The sequence below is a fragment of the Poecilia latipinna genome, unplaced genomic scaffold (assembly GCF_001443285.1).
Source record: "Poecilia latipinna isolate Pla-1442-1.1 unplaced genomic scaffold, P_latipinna-1.0 Scaffold1859, whole genome shotgun sequence".
In the NCBI taxonomy this organism is placed as follows: Eukaryota; Metazoa; Chordata; class Actinopteri; order Cyprinodontiformes; family Poeciliidae; genus Poecilia; species Poecilia latipinna.
The window spans coordinates 44550-60048 of NW_015114475.1; the positions used below are offsets into that span (position 1 = coordinate 44550).

Here is a 15499-nt window from a genome sequence, read left to right on the forward strand (position 1 = left end):
TCTGAATACTTTCCATACCCACTGTAAATTGGACTAAGCAGTGGCCCTGTTTAGTCCCTTGACTCCTATAATTGTGGAGTGCTTTCAGAGATAGCTCTGCTGTCTCTGAAAGCACTCCACTCTGCTCTGGTGATCAAGTTTTGCAGCCCATTAAAGAGCATATTGCCCCAGACTATGCTGTCACAAATTTGCACATCGTGCTGACAGATCCAGAGAGGATGCCATTGCTGTTGCTTTCCAGTCAGCATGGAACCACCTGGAGCAACAGCAGAGCTACGTCTGTTGTGGATTACAGTTCAGCCTTCAACACAATAATCCTGGACAGACTCATCAGTGATCTGGTCACTCTCAGCTTTCCTCCTCTGGACTTCCTCACCAACCGACAACAGACTGTGAGTCTTGGCCCCATCTCTCCTCTACACACTGAGCATTAGCTCCCCACAGGGCTGTGTGCTGAGGCCCGTCCTGCATTGCCTCTACACACTAGATTACAGTCCAGCCCACAATAACAATCGCATCATCAAGTTTGCTAATGACACCACAGAGCTCATCTCACAGGGTGATAAGGCAGCCTACAGAGAAGTCGTGAATCTGGCAGCCCTGTGTTCAAAGAACAACCTCACTCCGAACACCAAGAAAACCAACGAGGTCATCATGGACTTCAGGAAGCTTAGCACTGACCCAACTCCTCCCTACATCAATGGTGAGCATCCACATACTTAACTTTCTTGGCATTTTCATTTCTTCCAACTTCTCCTGGACTGACAGCGTTACAGCAGTGGTAAATGACTTTGTGCTTGTATAACACCAGTCAAGTCTAGAGGACCCCAAAGTGCTTCACACTACAGTTATTCATCCATTTATGCACACTCACGCATTGATGATGGCAACGTACTACAGCTGTCCTGTTTATCTACCACTCATCCATTGAGAACCTGCAGATATACTGCATCATATGATAAGGCAGCTGTACTGTTGCAGACAAGGTGAAGCTCCAGAGTGTCAGAAAGGCAGCTAAGAGGATCATTGGCAATCCTCTTCCCTCTCTGGTGGACATTTACACCTTCAGCTGCCTCAGCAGAGCCAAGGACAACACCAACCCTGGCTTCTACATGTTTGACCTGCTGCCCTCAGGGAGGCGAAGCAGATGCATCAAAACGAATAGACTCAAAAACTGCTTCTTGAATGCTCACATGCACTAATTATATAGTGGTTATATGTGTATGTGTGTATCTATATACATTTAACAGATTAATATTGTACATAATGTAAATATCACCATGTTTATGTTTATGTTGTATATATTTTCTACATTGTTTGCATTGTTGGAGGTGCCTTTAATCTCAATGTAAATTGTACAGTGACAAATAATAAATTCAATTCAATTCAGCATGACTATACTTTTGGCAAAATGTAAGAGAATGATGCTCGCTGTATGGAAATGGTATAAATTAGCTGGATATTCATTCCATTACTTTCTGGAACTGAAAAAAGTTTGTCTGTGTTGGACTATAGAGATATTTTTTAATATGATTGCTCCTTCACAATGTCTTAAGATGCTTGACTCTGCCTAGCGCTCTTCTCTGCAGATCACTGTGGTTTTTACTCAAGAGTGGAATGGCCTGTACTGGCTACCTGAAGGAGCTCCCATTGTTTAATTTTTATGGACCATGCAATATTTGGACTCCTGACAACCTATATTTGTATCGCAATTGCATGGAGAATTGTTGACTCATACTTTTCGGTCAGAGAATTTATGTTTCTTTCTGTCCCTTTCGCTATGACTGAATTCTGCAAGAAGGCTTTCATTCTTTCTTCTACTGTATTGGATCTTGTTACAAGGAACTTTTAGATGGACTGAATTCCTTTCGTTTAGTGATGTTAAATCTAAGCTAAAAGTTCTAGGCCGATTTTATTACATGCACCTGTTTTTTTTGTAGCTTGACGTCTTTTAATTGTAAGCAGTGGCGCAACAAGGGGGTATGCAGCGCATGCAACGCAAAGGGGCGCAGCACCAGAGGGGGCATCAAAACCCCGTCTGGAGGGGGCGGCATGCCGATTATGTTTTCCCATACACGTTATTAAGTCAAAAGCCTCCCCGAAGTGTCCTCACACTGCCATGGATGTAAAGTTTGCTTCATCCAATTTCCTCCTTCTCCCGACCTCACTGTTTTGTAGCTTATTTTCCAACAGTTATGTTATAGCCTGAATCTAAATATTTAAGTCAATATTTTATGATAAATGATACTCCCTTACAGGTCTAGTCTTGTTTTTCTTTTATTCTACAATTATTGTCCATTCACAGCAAATCCAGGAGGCCCAGATTAACACTGTCAGATTTGATTTCAACACTTTTAAAGTGTCTATATGGGTCCACACCAGAAAGTGTTAATTTAACTATTTTTGGAGAGTTGGTATCTTAACTCTTATAAAGTGTCAAATATCAAATCTGCTGGAGTTAATCATTTAACACTTACTAACACTAATTCAGTGTTAGATCTTATTAACTCTCACAGAGTATTTTTTTTAACTTCATAAGAGTTATTTGTAATTAATATTAAATATGCATTTTATTGTTTGAACTTTTAAAAATTATTTGGAAAATAAACATTTAATAAAGAGGCAATGATTTTCTCACTTATTTCAAAATGTGCACCATAATTACAAAACATATTACAACGTGGAATAATGTGCATGTTTCACATGTCGCTTTCCTTCACATGTTCCTTTTTAAAAGGTCTAACATATCAGCTGGGCAATACAAAATGCAGTATGCTTAGTACATTTTTCTTCAATACCATATGCATGAAATTGTTCAAAGTACAAGGTGGAGAAAGTAAAGCCTGTATCAATGCATGCAGTTCATGTAATATGAGAGTAAATTTTCTTTTAACAGGTGGATTGCCAGATATTACAGTACATAACAGACCAACCTGATATTCAGATCCATCATTTCTTATCCAGTTTCTGTTTCTGTTCATAAGAGACAGTTCCTCTCTGCACTCCACCAGAGAGATGTCCACTCACTAACAGACTGTCTTCAGGTTGTTGGGCTGTTCGTGAAGTTTGGCCGGAGACACCAACATGCTCCTCTACTGCATTAGACAGTCTTCAGTCTCTGAGTACTACAGCCAGTGTAGGTCTCTGGATCATAACAAACAAAAAAACAGAATAAGGAATGGAGCGAAGGAATACATTTTTACTACAACTCTAACAACAAGCCTCCATTACAGAAATGTGGAGTTTCAGAAATATTAACACTTACATAATCATTTTTGGAGCTTGAATCTTCGAAGAATCCATGGAGGGATCAGGAGGGGGAGGTTAGCCTGACGACTGGCGATTCATCCTTAACCAGACTGGTTCTAATATATACAAAAAGGCAATAAAAGGATTAAAACATGCTGCAAAACGTATTTAAGACGACACAACAGTGGGATTAATGCTCTCAAAGTAAACAAAAGTCTTTTACATTTTTTCAAAGGAAAAAAATCGATCAGAAAGGTTGATAAATCTGATCAATATGCATGTAAACGTTCAACATCATGAAAAAACATACTCCAGATTATTACGGATCTGTTCAAGTTAGCCCATAATTTGATTAAATCTTCACCGGCTCGATATTTTTCCAACAAATACTCCGCTAACATTCGGCATGCTAAGCTAAATATGCTAACACGGAGCCGTGTGGAGAACGTGACGTCTGTCATACAGGTTGAGCTCAACTCAAAATAATAGTTATAAACCATCTCAGAAAAAAAATTACTTACCAAGTGCAGTAAATAACTCAGACATGTGGAGAGTAAATAGTCCTGAAATGACTTGGCTTCTGTCGCTTCGCTTCGGTTGGAATCTGTGATTCTGGGGCGGTTTGTTTGTTTTAACGTTGGATTTTAACTACTAATAATATACACCCCAGACTTACATAAACAGAATGTGACTCTGAGTAAAATTAACTCTGCTTTTGCACAAAGTCTACTAACACCAAAACATTTAACACTTTTGAATTTGCTGTGTTGTCTTCCATATTCTTCCTCACAAGTTTTTCTCCATTAACCTTACATCCAGTTCTAGACTTGACATGGTGACCTTACTCACAACCAACAGCTCTCTCTCCTTTCTGTTGTCACCATGGATGATGGCTCTGATCTCAGCAGGGTTCAGCTGTTGGCTCTTCCTCTTCTTTCCCTGGGTTGTCCAGCCGTCCAGTGTCAGCTCCTCTTCTAATATCTCTCTGTCCTCCAGGGATGATTCAATGCCGAGATCTTTCAGTGTAGAGCAGGGGTGTCCAAAGTCGGTCCTCGAGGGCCAGCATCCTGCACATTTTAGTTCTCTCCTTGGTGGTAGTAACAACCTTTTCAGCTTGTCAATGTTCCTCTTAGTCCTTCTAACAAGCCATAATTTGATCCAGGTGCGTTAAACCAGGGAGAGAACTAAAACATGCAGGATGCCGGCCCTCGAGGACCGACTTTGGACACCCCTGGTGTAGAGTGTGCTGCTTGAAGTGAGGGGAAAAGCTTTGTCCCCCCATTCAAGAAGAGTTTCAGCTAGGCTGGGTATGGTGACTGGGCTATAATGTTCTTTTCTTTTAGCATTTTTATTACCTCTCGGACCTTTTTCCTTTTCTTCTGCAAGTCAGGTGAGTAGACATGGTCGAAATAGATCGTGTGCTCCTGATACTTTATGTTTCTTTGCTTACAAGCTTGTAACAGCATTTTTTATTTTACATTAAAGTCCAGAAATCGGACTATAATGGATCTTGGGGGCGCCACCGTAGCTTTAGGCTTTGGGCCTAACGCTCTGTGTGCTCTTTCTAGTTTAATGACAACTTCTTGAAACTCTAGAGAAGTACTCAGAAACTCTATGATAAAGTTTACCATGTCTTCTTTTTCTGCTCCCTCTGGGACGCCATACAGCCTGATGTTATTACGGCGGAGTCTGTTTTCCATGTCATCACATTTAGCCGTGAGGATAGCTTGTCTTTCTAGCAAATGTCCCAGTGCTCTCTCCTGCCGTATACTTCTGTCCTCCGCCTCAGTCAGTCTCCTGTCTAGCCCCTCCATCTGTTTCTTTAAGTCATCCATGGATGATTGTACCCGGTTTAGAGAGCTCTTCAAGTCCCGGAATAAGTCGGTGTTCTCCTGGCGCAGTTTTCGTAATTCCGTTAGCATCGCTGTTTCCTCGCTAGCATCTCCTGTAGCTTTCAACAGTGTAGCTTTGGCTAACGTTAGCTGCTTGGAGCCTTTTCTACCAGCCTTCATATCTTTCTTCTCCGTATTTTCTTCCTTCTCCGTCCTCTGGAGCCCTTTCCTTTTAGTTTAGTAGCCATTTATCAGTTTTCATTACTTTGAAGGCTATTTATTGTGGGTCTGGCAGAGCAGCAAAATTATGCGTCCGTCTTCTCCATTGCCTTCCCGGAAGTCCCACAATTTTCCATTATAATAAGAAAATATACTAAACACATTAATTTAACATTAAAATAACATTTTGAAGCAACTCACATACCTGTTTAAAACAAAAATATTCTCAGCACAGCAGTTCTTGGGCTGTGGCTTCCCCACACACACCTTAACCAACCAAAAGAACAAAAATAACCATGTTGGCACAATAAACTCAATAAATGTCACTACCGTGGGAATTAAATACCCACTACAGTGCTGCGGTAAACATAAACAAGTTAAACAACAATATATAGCAACTTGTGAGTTTATCAAACATACTTTTTAGAACATTTTTGAATATTTGAATACACAAACAAAAGACAGCTCTGTACGCTTACCTCTCCCCAGCACAGCTCATCCCGAACCAAGGAGGGCAGTGGGAACACACAGGATGTGACATGGGAACAGGAAGCAAGAAAATGAAAGCTTCTCCACCAAAATAAAATACAATTCAAAAACAAACAAACAAAAAAACAACAACAAATATATACAGATAATGAGGATGGATTTGGGGTGAAATATAAACACTTTTACACACTTGCTACATTAGGAACCAAAAATAAAAGCAGTATAAAACTTAAATAACCCTGCTGCAGTGCAAAGGCAATAACAGACATGTCAATTCAAAGAAAAGGAGTTTTGAGAAGGTTCATAAGAAAAATAAAAATTAAATAAAATTAAATCAGCTACACTGATTGCATCCAGTCCACGTTGTTAGCAGAACTAGAGGGCCCCAAAACCACATTTCACTTAGGGCCCAATGGAGGGTTGGGCCAGCCCTGCTTGGGATCATCTAGTGGATGATCAAAAAAGCAGTAGACAAGAGACTTCCCACAAAGACCCAAAACCCCCAGTTCTCATCGCTTTTGGTTTTGATGCTCACTTTTTTTGGTTGAACTCAAACAGTTTTAATTAATAGAAACATGAACAACCTGGGCGGGGCCTAAAGACGAACGATGTAAGACGTGTCCCTATTGGTTAGTGCTGACTGACTGACTGTCTCCCACTTGAACTGACGCGACAGAATGTGAATGGTAAGAAATCCTCTCAAAATTACACCGTTTAACAGCTGCTAAAGTGTCCACCCTTTTTTCAGAGAAGAAATCTTACACAATTTATGACGACAATCATAGATCTTCTTTCTCATGGTCCCCGTTAGCATATCATGCTAGCTAATGTTAGCATTAGATAAAGTGTGTATACTAGGCTTGATTGGAACTGATATTGTTTTGCAGTAGCTCAGCCAGAGTTCTTCTTGAATCTGAATTTCTCTGTTGAACACACACCTTACATCAGATACAGTTTGCCTGTTTTTATGTTGAATTCGTTAACCAGTGCACCTTTGTCGAGTTGCATAAAGCGCTGCAGAATATCAAGTGTATCTGGAGGAAATATGTGTTAAGAAATGTATGTAATGCTTATGTCTGTGTGTATTATCCAACATTGCAGCTAAAGTGGGAAAACACATTGGACCTCTGCACCAGTGGTCCACCTTAATCTCGAAAACACATGTCAAGAGACTGTACATACAGACTATTTACACACATAACCCTAACCTACATAATCAGTGCTGTGGATGAAGGGAGGCAATGTAACTCTAAAATATATATTTTCTTCCAGATGCAAAATGAAAAAACAAGCTGTTAGATCACAGGCCGAAGTAGGATATTCATGTTTTATGTCTTTTTTTAGTGTTAATTGGTGTGTATGTGTCTTGTATTTAGTTTTATTTTGAATTATGTTTAGCATGCTTTTTGCTGTGTTATGTTATGAAATTAAATCGGCGTTCTCCTAATTCCCTATTCTAGTACGACAGGCAGAGTGCAGCTGAAGCAGGACAGCGCTTGTAGGCGTTACTGAACAGAACAATTCTTTCAGCTCCTAGAGAGGATCAGAACATGAGGGAGCATCAAAACCAAAAGTTTGAGAATTGCAAACAAAAAGTTCTGACGTGCAAAAGTTTATGTTCTCCAAAAAACGTTTTCACTTCATGGAAAAAAATAATGATTCTAATTTCAAAAAATATTTTTTTTAAACAAAACTTTTTTAAATCATAGAATTCAAAAAGTTTTGACCACAATTTTTTTTTAATTGAGAAGTTTTTTTTGTATGAAACAAAAAAATATTACAATTCGCAAAGTTTTGATCACAATGACAAAATTTTTTTGAGAGTTTTTTTGATTGAATAATTGTGAAACATATTTAACTCCATACCGCACAGAGAAGACCAGTGTGCACACATGCACACTGTGAGAACACTGGTGCCCACGGCTCCACTACGGCGGATAAACGTATGTGTGTAATATTTAATTTACTGTTTATTTTTGACAGGAGCAGCCCACAATAAAATAATTTCTCCAAATGTAAATGCATTTAATTCTGATCCAAAAATTTTGTTGGGACAAATAAATTCGTATTTATTTGACGAATTTTTATACTGAGGTTGAGTTAGCAGGCAATGTTAAAATGAATCACCATCCAGCTACAACTTTCTTACGGAAAAATTATCAGATTATCACTGCATCAGTGCTGCATCAAGCTACAGAGTAATACTAGATTTACGCCATCAAAAGTGATCCTGTAAATGTATCTTTGCTGATTTAAAAAAAAAAAATCAAAAACAAACAAATGAAGCAGATACTTGCTGGTCAAGCAGAAATGTGGATAACTCTGGATCAATTTTGAATCCTTTGAGAGCTTTTAGCTCATCCACCTATGAAGTCCAGCTCCGATGTTTACCCTCGTTTTATTTCGGGCTATGTCTAATTCTCTATTTTAAGCTTGCCTTTCATAGATCTTTTGTTTACTTGTCTTGGTTTTTGGACCAGGTACTACTCCAAAAATTAGATGTTTCCATGTAATATTGGTTTGTTGCTCTGCCACTAGCACAGCAGCAGCAGCAGCAGCAGCAGCACACTGCCTGCTTCAGCTTGAACGACAGGTGAGCGTGCGCGCTGTGTGGAAGTGAGCTGCACATACACAGCTACGAATGATAGAGTAAAGACACTCCTCCTGGCTCTAGTTGACTGGTTTTGGTTCGGGAGCGACATATTTTTATAAATGGTATTAGGGGCACAAGGAAGAGGCAGGGGGACCTGATTTTTTTCACAGCTTATCACTCTCTTCTTCTGCTTTCAGGGTATAGTGACATTTTTAACAAACATGAAAAATAAAAAAGTTACATACTGCACCTTTAAATAAAAACATTTAAAAAAATAGAAGGAATTATTCTGGTAATATAACTTAAGTATTAGGATTAAAAACTTCTACAACCACATCGAGTTCAATGTTGTTAATCAGAGTCTTCGTTGTCTTCATGTGTTCAAACACAGCAATAGACAAAAGCATTGTTACATGAATTCTATTCTAACACTGAGATTTACTGTAAGTCTGTTGTTCAAAATTAACTAAGCTAAAATGTTTCTCTTCTTTCCATTGGTGACAGATTCACATAAAGTAAATGTTACTGTCTTAACTGCTGAAGCACTAAGTGAAAATTAGACTGTTGTGGACCCTCAGGCTTCTACATGTTCATTGAGACATCCAGGCCCAGGCTGGAGGGAGATAAAGCCCGACTGATGTCCCCAACTTTCAACATAAACACCAAAAGTGTCTCCTCCTCTTCAGCCAGTAAGAATCCCACCTACTGCTTTACCTTCTACTACCACATGTTTGGGAAACATATAGGTGAGAAGGCAAGAAGATGCTCATTCCTTCTGGTATGACACATGACAAAATTGGTTTGCAGTACACTTCCTAATCTCACTGTTTATTTATTTTGTAGGAGCTTTGAATATTTTCTTGCGGTTGAAAGGTCAGATGCTCACAGATACCTTAATCTGGAGTCTTACTGGTAACCAAGGAAACTACTGGCAGCAGGCAAGGGTTAACATCCACCCAACCACAACCTTTCAGGTACAGTACATAGCTGGCTAGTGGAAAAGTGAGTATGGTTAGTTACATGGGGCAAAGTCCTTAGACTTCGTGGGTATTTTACATAAACATTTGGAATTTATATACTTTTATTCTTTACTAAATACATTTAATTAACATCTTGCTAAGCCCAAAATCATTCATACCCTATGGCAGATATATGTTAAAAATATTTAAAATCACTAACGTGTTTTCTGATTGAAACTGATATTGTTTTGCAGTAGCTCAGCCAGAGCTCTTCTTTAATCTGAATTTCTCTGTTGAACACACACCTTCCATCCAATACAGTAAATGTTCTTACACAAAATGAAATCTCTGTGAAAGTTTCAAGGGCTGTGGACAAGAGATATCCTTAAAATCCAATGGGGTTTTTTAACCTTAAGATGGCACCAACCAAGCTTTCAAAGTCTTTCTCTCGGTTTTCTTGATTCTTTGAATAGACAAAAAATGGAAGTGATCATGGACAACTTTTAATTAATTTTTACCACACTTTTGTCTTGAGACCCCAGTAGAGATCACAGTCCCATTCTTTACCGAAGGGATCAGCTGTTAGCCTTTCAAAGCACAAGTGTCCCAAATACCCATCATGCACCAGCATTGGGCTTCACAACAAAAGTACAGATGCATCATCGGGGGATATATGAGAACAATTCCCAACCAAATGGATGGATGGTTAGTGCCACCTTTCAGAAATGAAAATAAGGGATGCCCACTTTGGCTTCTTTGGGCCATGACCACCACATTCTAGTCCAGTCCAACTCTCATCATTCATACACAGAGTTGGATCACAGTATCCAAAAATTATACTCTAGTAAGTGTAGCTCTATTTTAACACAGTTGTGACATCTCAATCCACAAATGTATTTTTTAACAGGGAATGATCAGTAACTAATCAGATGGCTTCCTTGTTTCAGCCAATCATTGCAACGGACCCCACGTTGAAGCAATTTATGCACAAGTCAATCACGTTAGCTGATTGCAGCAGTGCTGTAGCCATGTTGAAGTGCAGGAAATGGCCTATATACCACGAGTGGTGGTGATGTATTTCCGTTTACATTTAAGCCACATTCATCATTTCCAGTTGCCTCTTACTCCAATTGTTTTTAGCAAGAGCTGCAAGAGCTATACCATGAACAAGGCAAAAAAGTTGAAATGTCTGCGAGCTACTGGTACAACAACTGAGTCTTGTTGTGTGCAGCTGTGTCCAGTGATTAGCACACTCCAGTGCAACATGTTTTAAAGATTTTCCTTCTGATATCAAGGTGACAATGAACCATAGCCATAGCTTAGCCACTGAAGCTAACACACGAGTAGATGCCCAGCATTTCAAATTGAGGATATTGAAGATCCAGCATCAGAAATAGGAAGACTATATTAAAAGAGATCTGTATAATGCTCTCTGGAAGGAAGAGAGCATGTTGTTCCTCCATGTTGTTAAGATACCTGGCTCATAATAAGGATGAGAAACTGCATCCAATAACAACCAAATAATGGGCAATAATTTTTTTCCCTAACATACACTGGATTGTGAATAAAATGCAATGAGAGGCTGCACAACAAATCCCAGCACATATAGCAACATTCATACACAAGCCAGCAAAGGCAGTGAGATCCGGGAGTATTTACCTGTGGCCATGAGAAATGTGTGCAGTAAGTCCATTAATCCGTACAGCCAGCTTCTCCCAGGCAACAGTCTCTGATACAGTTTTATTATCTAAGAGCAAGTCCTTGAAGCGACCAGCCAGAAGATTGCACAAATGTCTTCAGAAGGGGGGAGGAAATGGGAAAGAGCATCTTAATGATATGTCATCCAGGAGCTTTGAGATAGGCTGCCAGCCAAAGCTGAAACAGGGGAGCCAGTTCACATAGACAATATTCTTTAGTTTGCACAGACTTTAATTTTTCCATCTGCCCTAAAGTCTCACTGGTACATCTCTGTTTATTCCAATCATCCAAGTTAGTGTGGCTGTTCCCGCCGGGCTGAACTATGAACTTGTCCAAGATAGATTCCATCTCGCTGGTGAGCTTCAGGGCCTGCAGCGGGTTCGCAAATCTTAGCAAGAATCACATCCAACTTATGGCTCTGGACCCACAGCATGTTAGTCTGAGTGTTTGCTAGTCGACTCAATTCATCACACTGATCAGGTAGCTTGACAAAGGCCAAAGCAGCTGCAGACGTCTTCCAAATTACCCACCAACTCCAGACATCCTGTTATGAATCCAAATACAGATCCTCCATGTCTTTTAGGTATAAAGTGGACAGACAAAATTCTTTGAACATTCCAAGAGTCAAACATTTTCTCAACGAGAAGACTAGGCAAAGGGTTGATCAACACTGATGTTGTCATGTAGACACGACAACATCAGTGTTGTCATGTTGTAGAAAGGGACCCCATGTGTGTAGAAGGGGACCCGATTGCAGTAGGCAGAAGACGTAGAATGTTGAGGATGTTTTAATGAAGAAATTCAACTTACAAAAAATTCATAAATTCAGGGTCCAAGGAAATCCTAAAGGAAAAAAAAACTGAAGACACAAGGGAACATCAGGTAATCCAGGGAGTGCAAAATAGGTAGTAAGAAGCATAGTAATGAGACGGACTGGTGAGTTGTGGCTGAGATAGAGGAGCTTAAATACTAGGAGGTAGCAAATGGAACAATAGACCTAGCTAGATGAGATAACTGGTTGCAGATGTGAGTTGCTGGCACATGGAGGATAAGAAGATATACAGGGGAAAAAGAGGGAGGAGACACCAAGGAGCTGAAAATACTTCCAATACTAAAGAAACACTAAGACTAATGAAAATCTGATAAACTAGAAGAGAAAAAGACATGAGGGAAAACATAAACTTAAATAGAAAGAAGGCTGATCTAACAAGAATAAGAACTAAGGAACGTAGAGCTACGGTAACTAGAAGGACTAAAAGAAATCACGTAACTAGAATTGCTAAAGAAAGATGGACATAGATTCAGACAAAAAAACTAACTAAAGCTAAAGTGACAAAATAAGAAAACTAGAAACACTTCAGGAGAAAGCTAGAGGGACTTACAAAGAAATAACTTAACTGGAATCACTAAAGAAAGGTAAACCTAGACTCAGACATGTAAGAATAACTAAACCTGGTGAAATGAACTGATGAAATAACTAAGAAATAAACATTACTAGAAACACAACAGGGAGACTGACGCAAGAAATAACTAGGAGGAGTAAAGAAATAACTTAGAATCATAAAAGAAAGATATATATAAACTCAGACTTCTAAGAATAACTGAAACTAGGATGAAAAATAAACATAGCTAGAAATATTACAGGGGGCTGGAAAGGGGAAAGCAAGAACAATCTAACCAAAACAAATTACATCAAAATAGTAAAACTAAAATGACAATGAAGGGCTAAACTGAAGTGAACTAAAACATAATGCTGAATAAAATGAAAGGCAAAACCAAACCCAAAAATCCAGAGTCCTGACAGATGTGACAGAATGGACATTAGAAATAATTACACCACCTTCCTTTTCTTACTTTATTTGAAGATTTCTGTCTGACTATAGAAATGATTCTTAAGCTGCACTTCTCCTATATGGAGGACCAAAACAGACATAATAAGAAATAAAAGCATAATTATATATTTAGTTTATATTTAGAACTTTGGAACCAACGTCACTGCGTCAGACGTTGTGGGGCGTTTAGGTCCAGTCGCTCGGTGCCACCTTTACAGGCCACAGACCAAAACAAACTTTATCCCGGTGGTTTTATTGTGTTACTGACTACAGTGAAGTTAGTTTCCAGTTGGATATTTGATATTTCAATATCCGCAGAGCAAGTGGCATTTTAGCTCAAGGTTGATCCGATTTATGAATGCTAATTTCGGCCAGACATTCTCCAGCTCCCTCCTCAGCACTTGGAGGTTCACTTAGGGCCTCTCAACAAATTTCCGAAATGAACACTCCTGTCAAACAAATGTTAATAAATGCCTTGCCTTGTGACCAACTGATACAAAAATGTGGTAATTTATGCTTTTACATGAGACACACTACCCTCTATTAAAATGTCAAGTCATATTCAATATTTTAAATTACTTTAATTTTAAGTAATATAATGTTTTCTTAAATAGCTTCCATATTGTGTGCCACATTGACTAGAAATCAGTGTGTAATTGTTGTACTAAACTGTATATACGAGGCACATGCATTGTTATTCTAACAAATTTTCTATTTGTGTTACCTATTTTTTTATGTTAAAACAGCAAGCCGTTTTAACATAAATTCGGTTTTACTGCCCTTATATTCCAGATATCTCAAATTATTTTGAAGCTACACATTTTACAGATTTAAGATATCTCTAATTATATGTATTTCGACTAGACAAAATGACTATTTGAGATATCTCTAATTACATTCTGACTCAGTTTTTGTGCTGCTTTTTTGTAGCCTCTCTTTGCACATCCTCTGAATCTACAAATTATAGATCTGGTCAACCGGTCTCTCAATGCAATTGATCAAATTTTCTCAACATAAAGAGTGGGCAAAGGAGAGTCCACATGTCCTGCGGGGACATACCCAGTGGGATACATCCTGTATTTATCTGCATACACACTGCAGACACATTTCATAACAGGATTTCTGCTGTTCAGAATTGGTGGATACCTGGCATATTGACAGATTTGTGATGGATTACTCCAACTAGCGAACACTCAGACTGATATGCTGTGGAACAGAGGTGCAAGTTGGATGTGATTCTTGCTGAGCTTCGTTGACCAGCTGCTGACGCTAGAACTCGCTGGTGGGATGGAATTGATCTTGGAGAGGTTGCTAGTTTCGGTCCCTCGGGAATGGCCACACTAATTTAGATGATTGGAATCAACAGAGATTTAACGGTGAAACTTTAGGATAGATAAATATACCCGACCTGAAGCATATTGTCTGTATCTGAACTGGCTCCTCTGTGTCATCCTTAGGTGGCTTTCTATCTCAAATCTGCTGGAAAATATGTAAACAAAGACGCTCTTTCCCATATCCTCTCCCTTCTGAAGACATCCGTGCAATCGTATGACTGGACACTTCAAGGACTTGCTCTTAGATAATACCACCGTATCAGAGACTGTGCCTGCATGGCCTTACTGCAGACTCACTCACTGCCTTTGCTGGCTCATGTTTGAATGTTGCGATCAGAATGTTGCTACAGGTGTCTATTTTAACTGATGTGTAATGACACATCAATTAAAATAGACACCTGTAGCAACATTCTGACTGTCTGTTTAGTAATAAACTAAACAGACAGTCTGTTTAGTTTATTACTTTTACTAATTGTAGGATACTCATTACTTTAGATCGACATTTAGCTACTTTTATAAACTGTGGAGTACTTATTACTTTAGACCAGGGGTGCCCAAACTTTTTCTCTCACCAGCTGGCTGAGATCTACCATGACACAAAGATCTAAAAATTGTAAATGAAACTATGGACTTTTTTTTTTATATGCAAATACACATCAGTTCTAGCAGAAATATTATAGTGATAGAAAACCTAATGCAGTTTCCTCCTCAGTCAGATTCTGTCACTGGGAGGAGGTCGCTGGCTTCTCAGTCAGAAGCTGGTTGCAAACCTGAGGCCAGCAGGTATCAATCAGTTATGGTAGATCTGAAGTTTGGTTTGATGAAGTTTAGATATTTTTCCTCCAAGAGGTTCCAGAGGTGTCACCTTAAACCAGATGTTGGACTGGATTTTATTTCAGTGTCATTTGTGAATCTCAGCTCCTAATTTTCAATAGTGGAGCTTTGCAAGTTAAAAAAAACTTGTCATTTTGGAGTAAGTCTTATCAACATCATTATTTCCACTCAATAAGAGAGACTTTGAGACTCTGTCTAATATAACAAATAGTTTGGTGCTCTCTGGCATCTTTGAGCACGATTAATTGAATTTCACATAATTATCACAGTAGGATTTGTTTGTTGAATACATCATGAAATATATTTGTCCTATTTGATGTTTGTTGTGAATGACATGTATTTGTAAACAAATAAGGTAATTAGTCCCAGTTTGTTATTTCTGGAACGTTCAAAAACTACAGCGGCTGTAAAGAGCCACAGCAAAGGTAAACAAAGGTAAAATAACCTGAACAGGTGATCA

General features: G+C 38.9%; 1 protein-coding gene across 4 annotated transcripts in view; it reads left to right on the forward strand.

The window, feature by feature from the left end:
* Positions 1-15499, forward strand: part of LOC106934788 (MAM domain-containing glycosylphosphatidylinositol anchor protein 2-like) — a 77147-nt gene that overhangs the window by 37221 nt on the left and 24427 nt on the right. For all 4 annotated transcript variants that reach the window (XM_015014907.1, XM_015014909.1, XM_015014908.1 and 1 more), the window contains 2 exons: positions 8961-9128; positions 9226-9356. In XM_015014907.1, coding sequence (XP_014870393.1) covers positions 8961-9128; positions 9226-9356 — 299 coding nt within the window. The remainder of the gene's footprint in view (positions 1-8960; positions 9129-9225; positions 9357-15499) is intronic.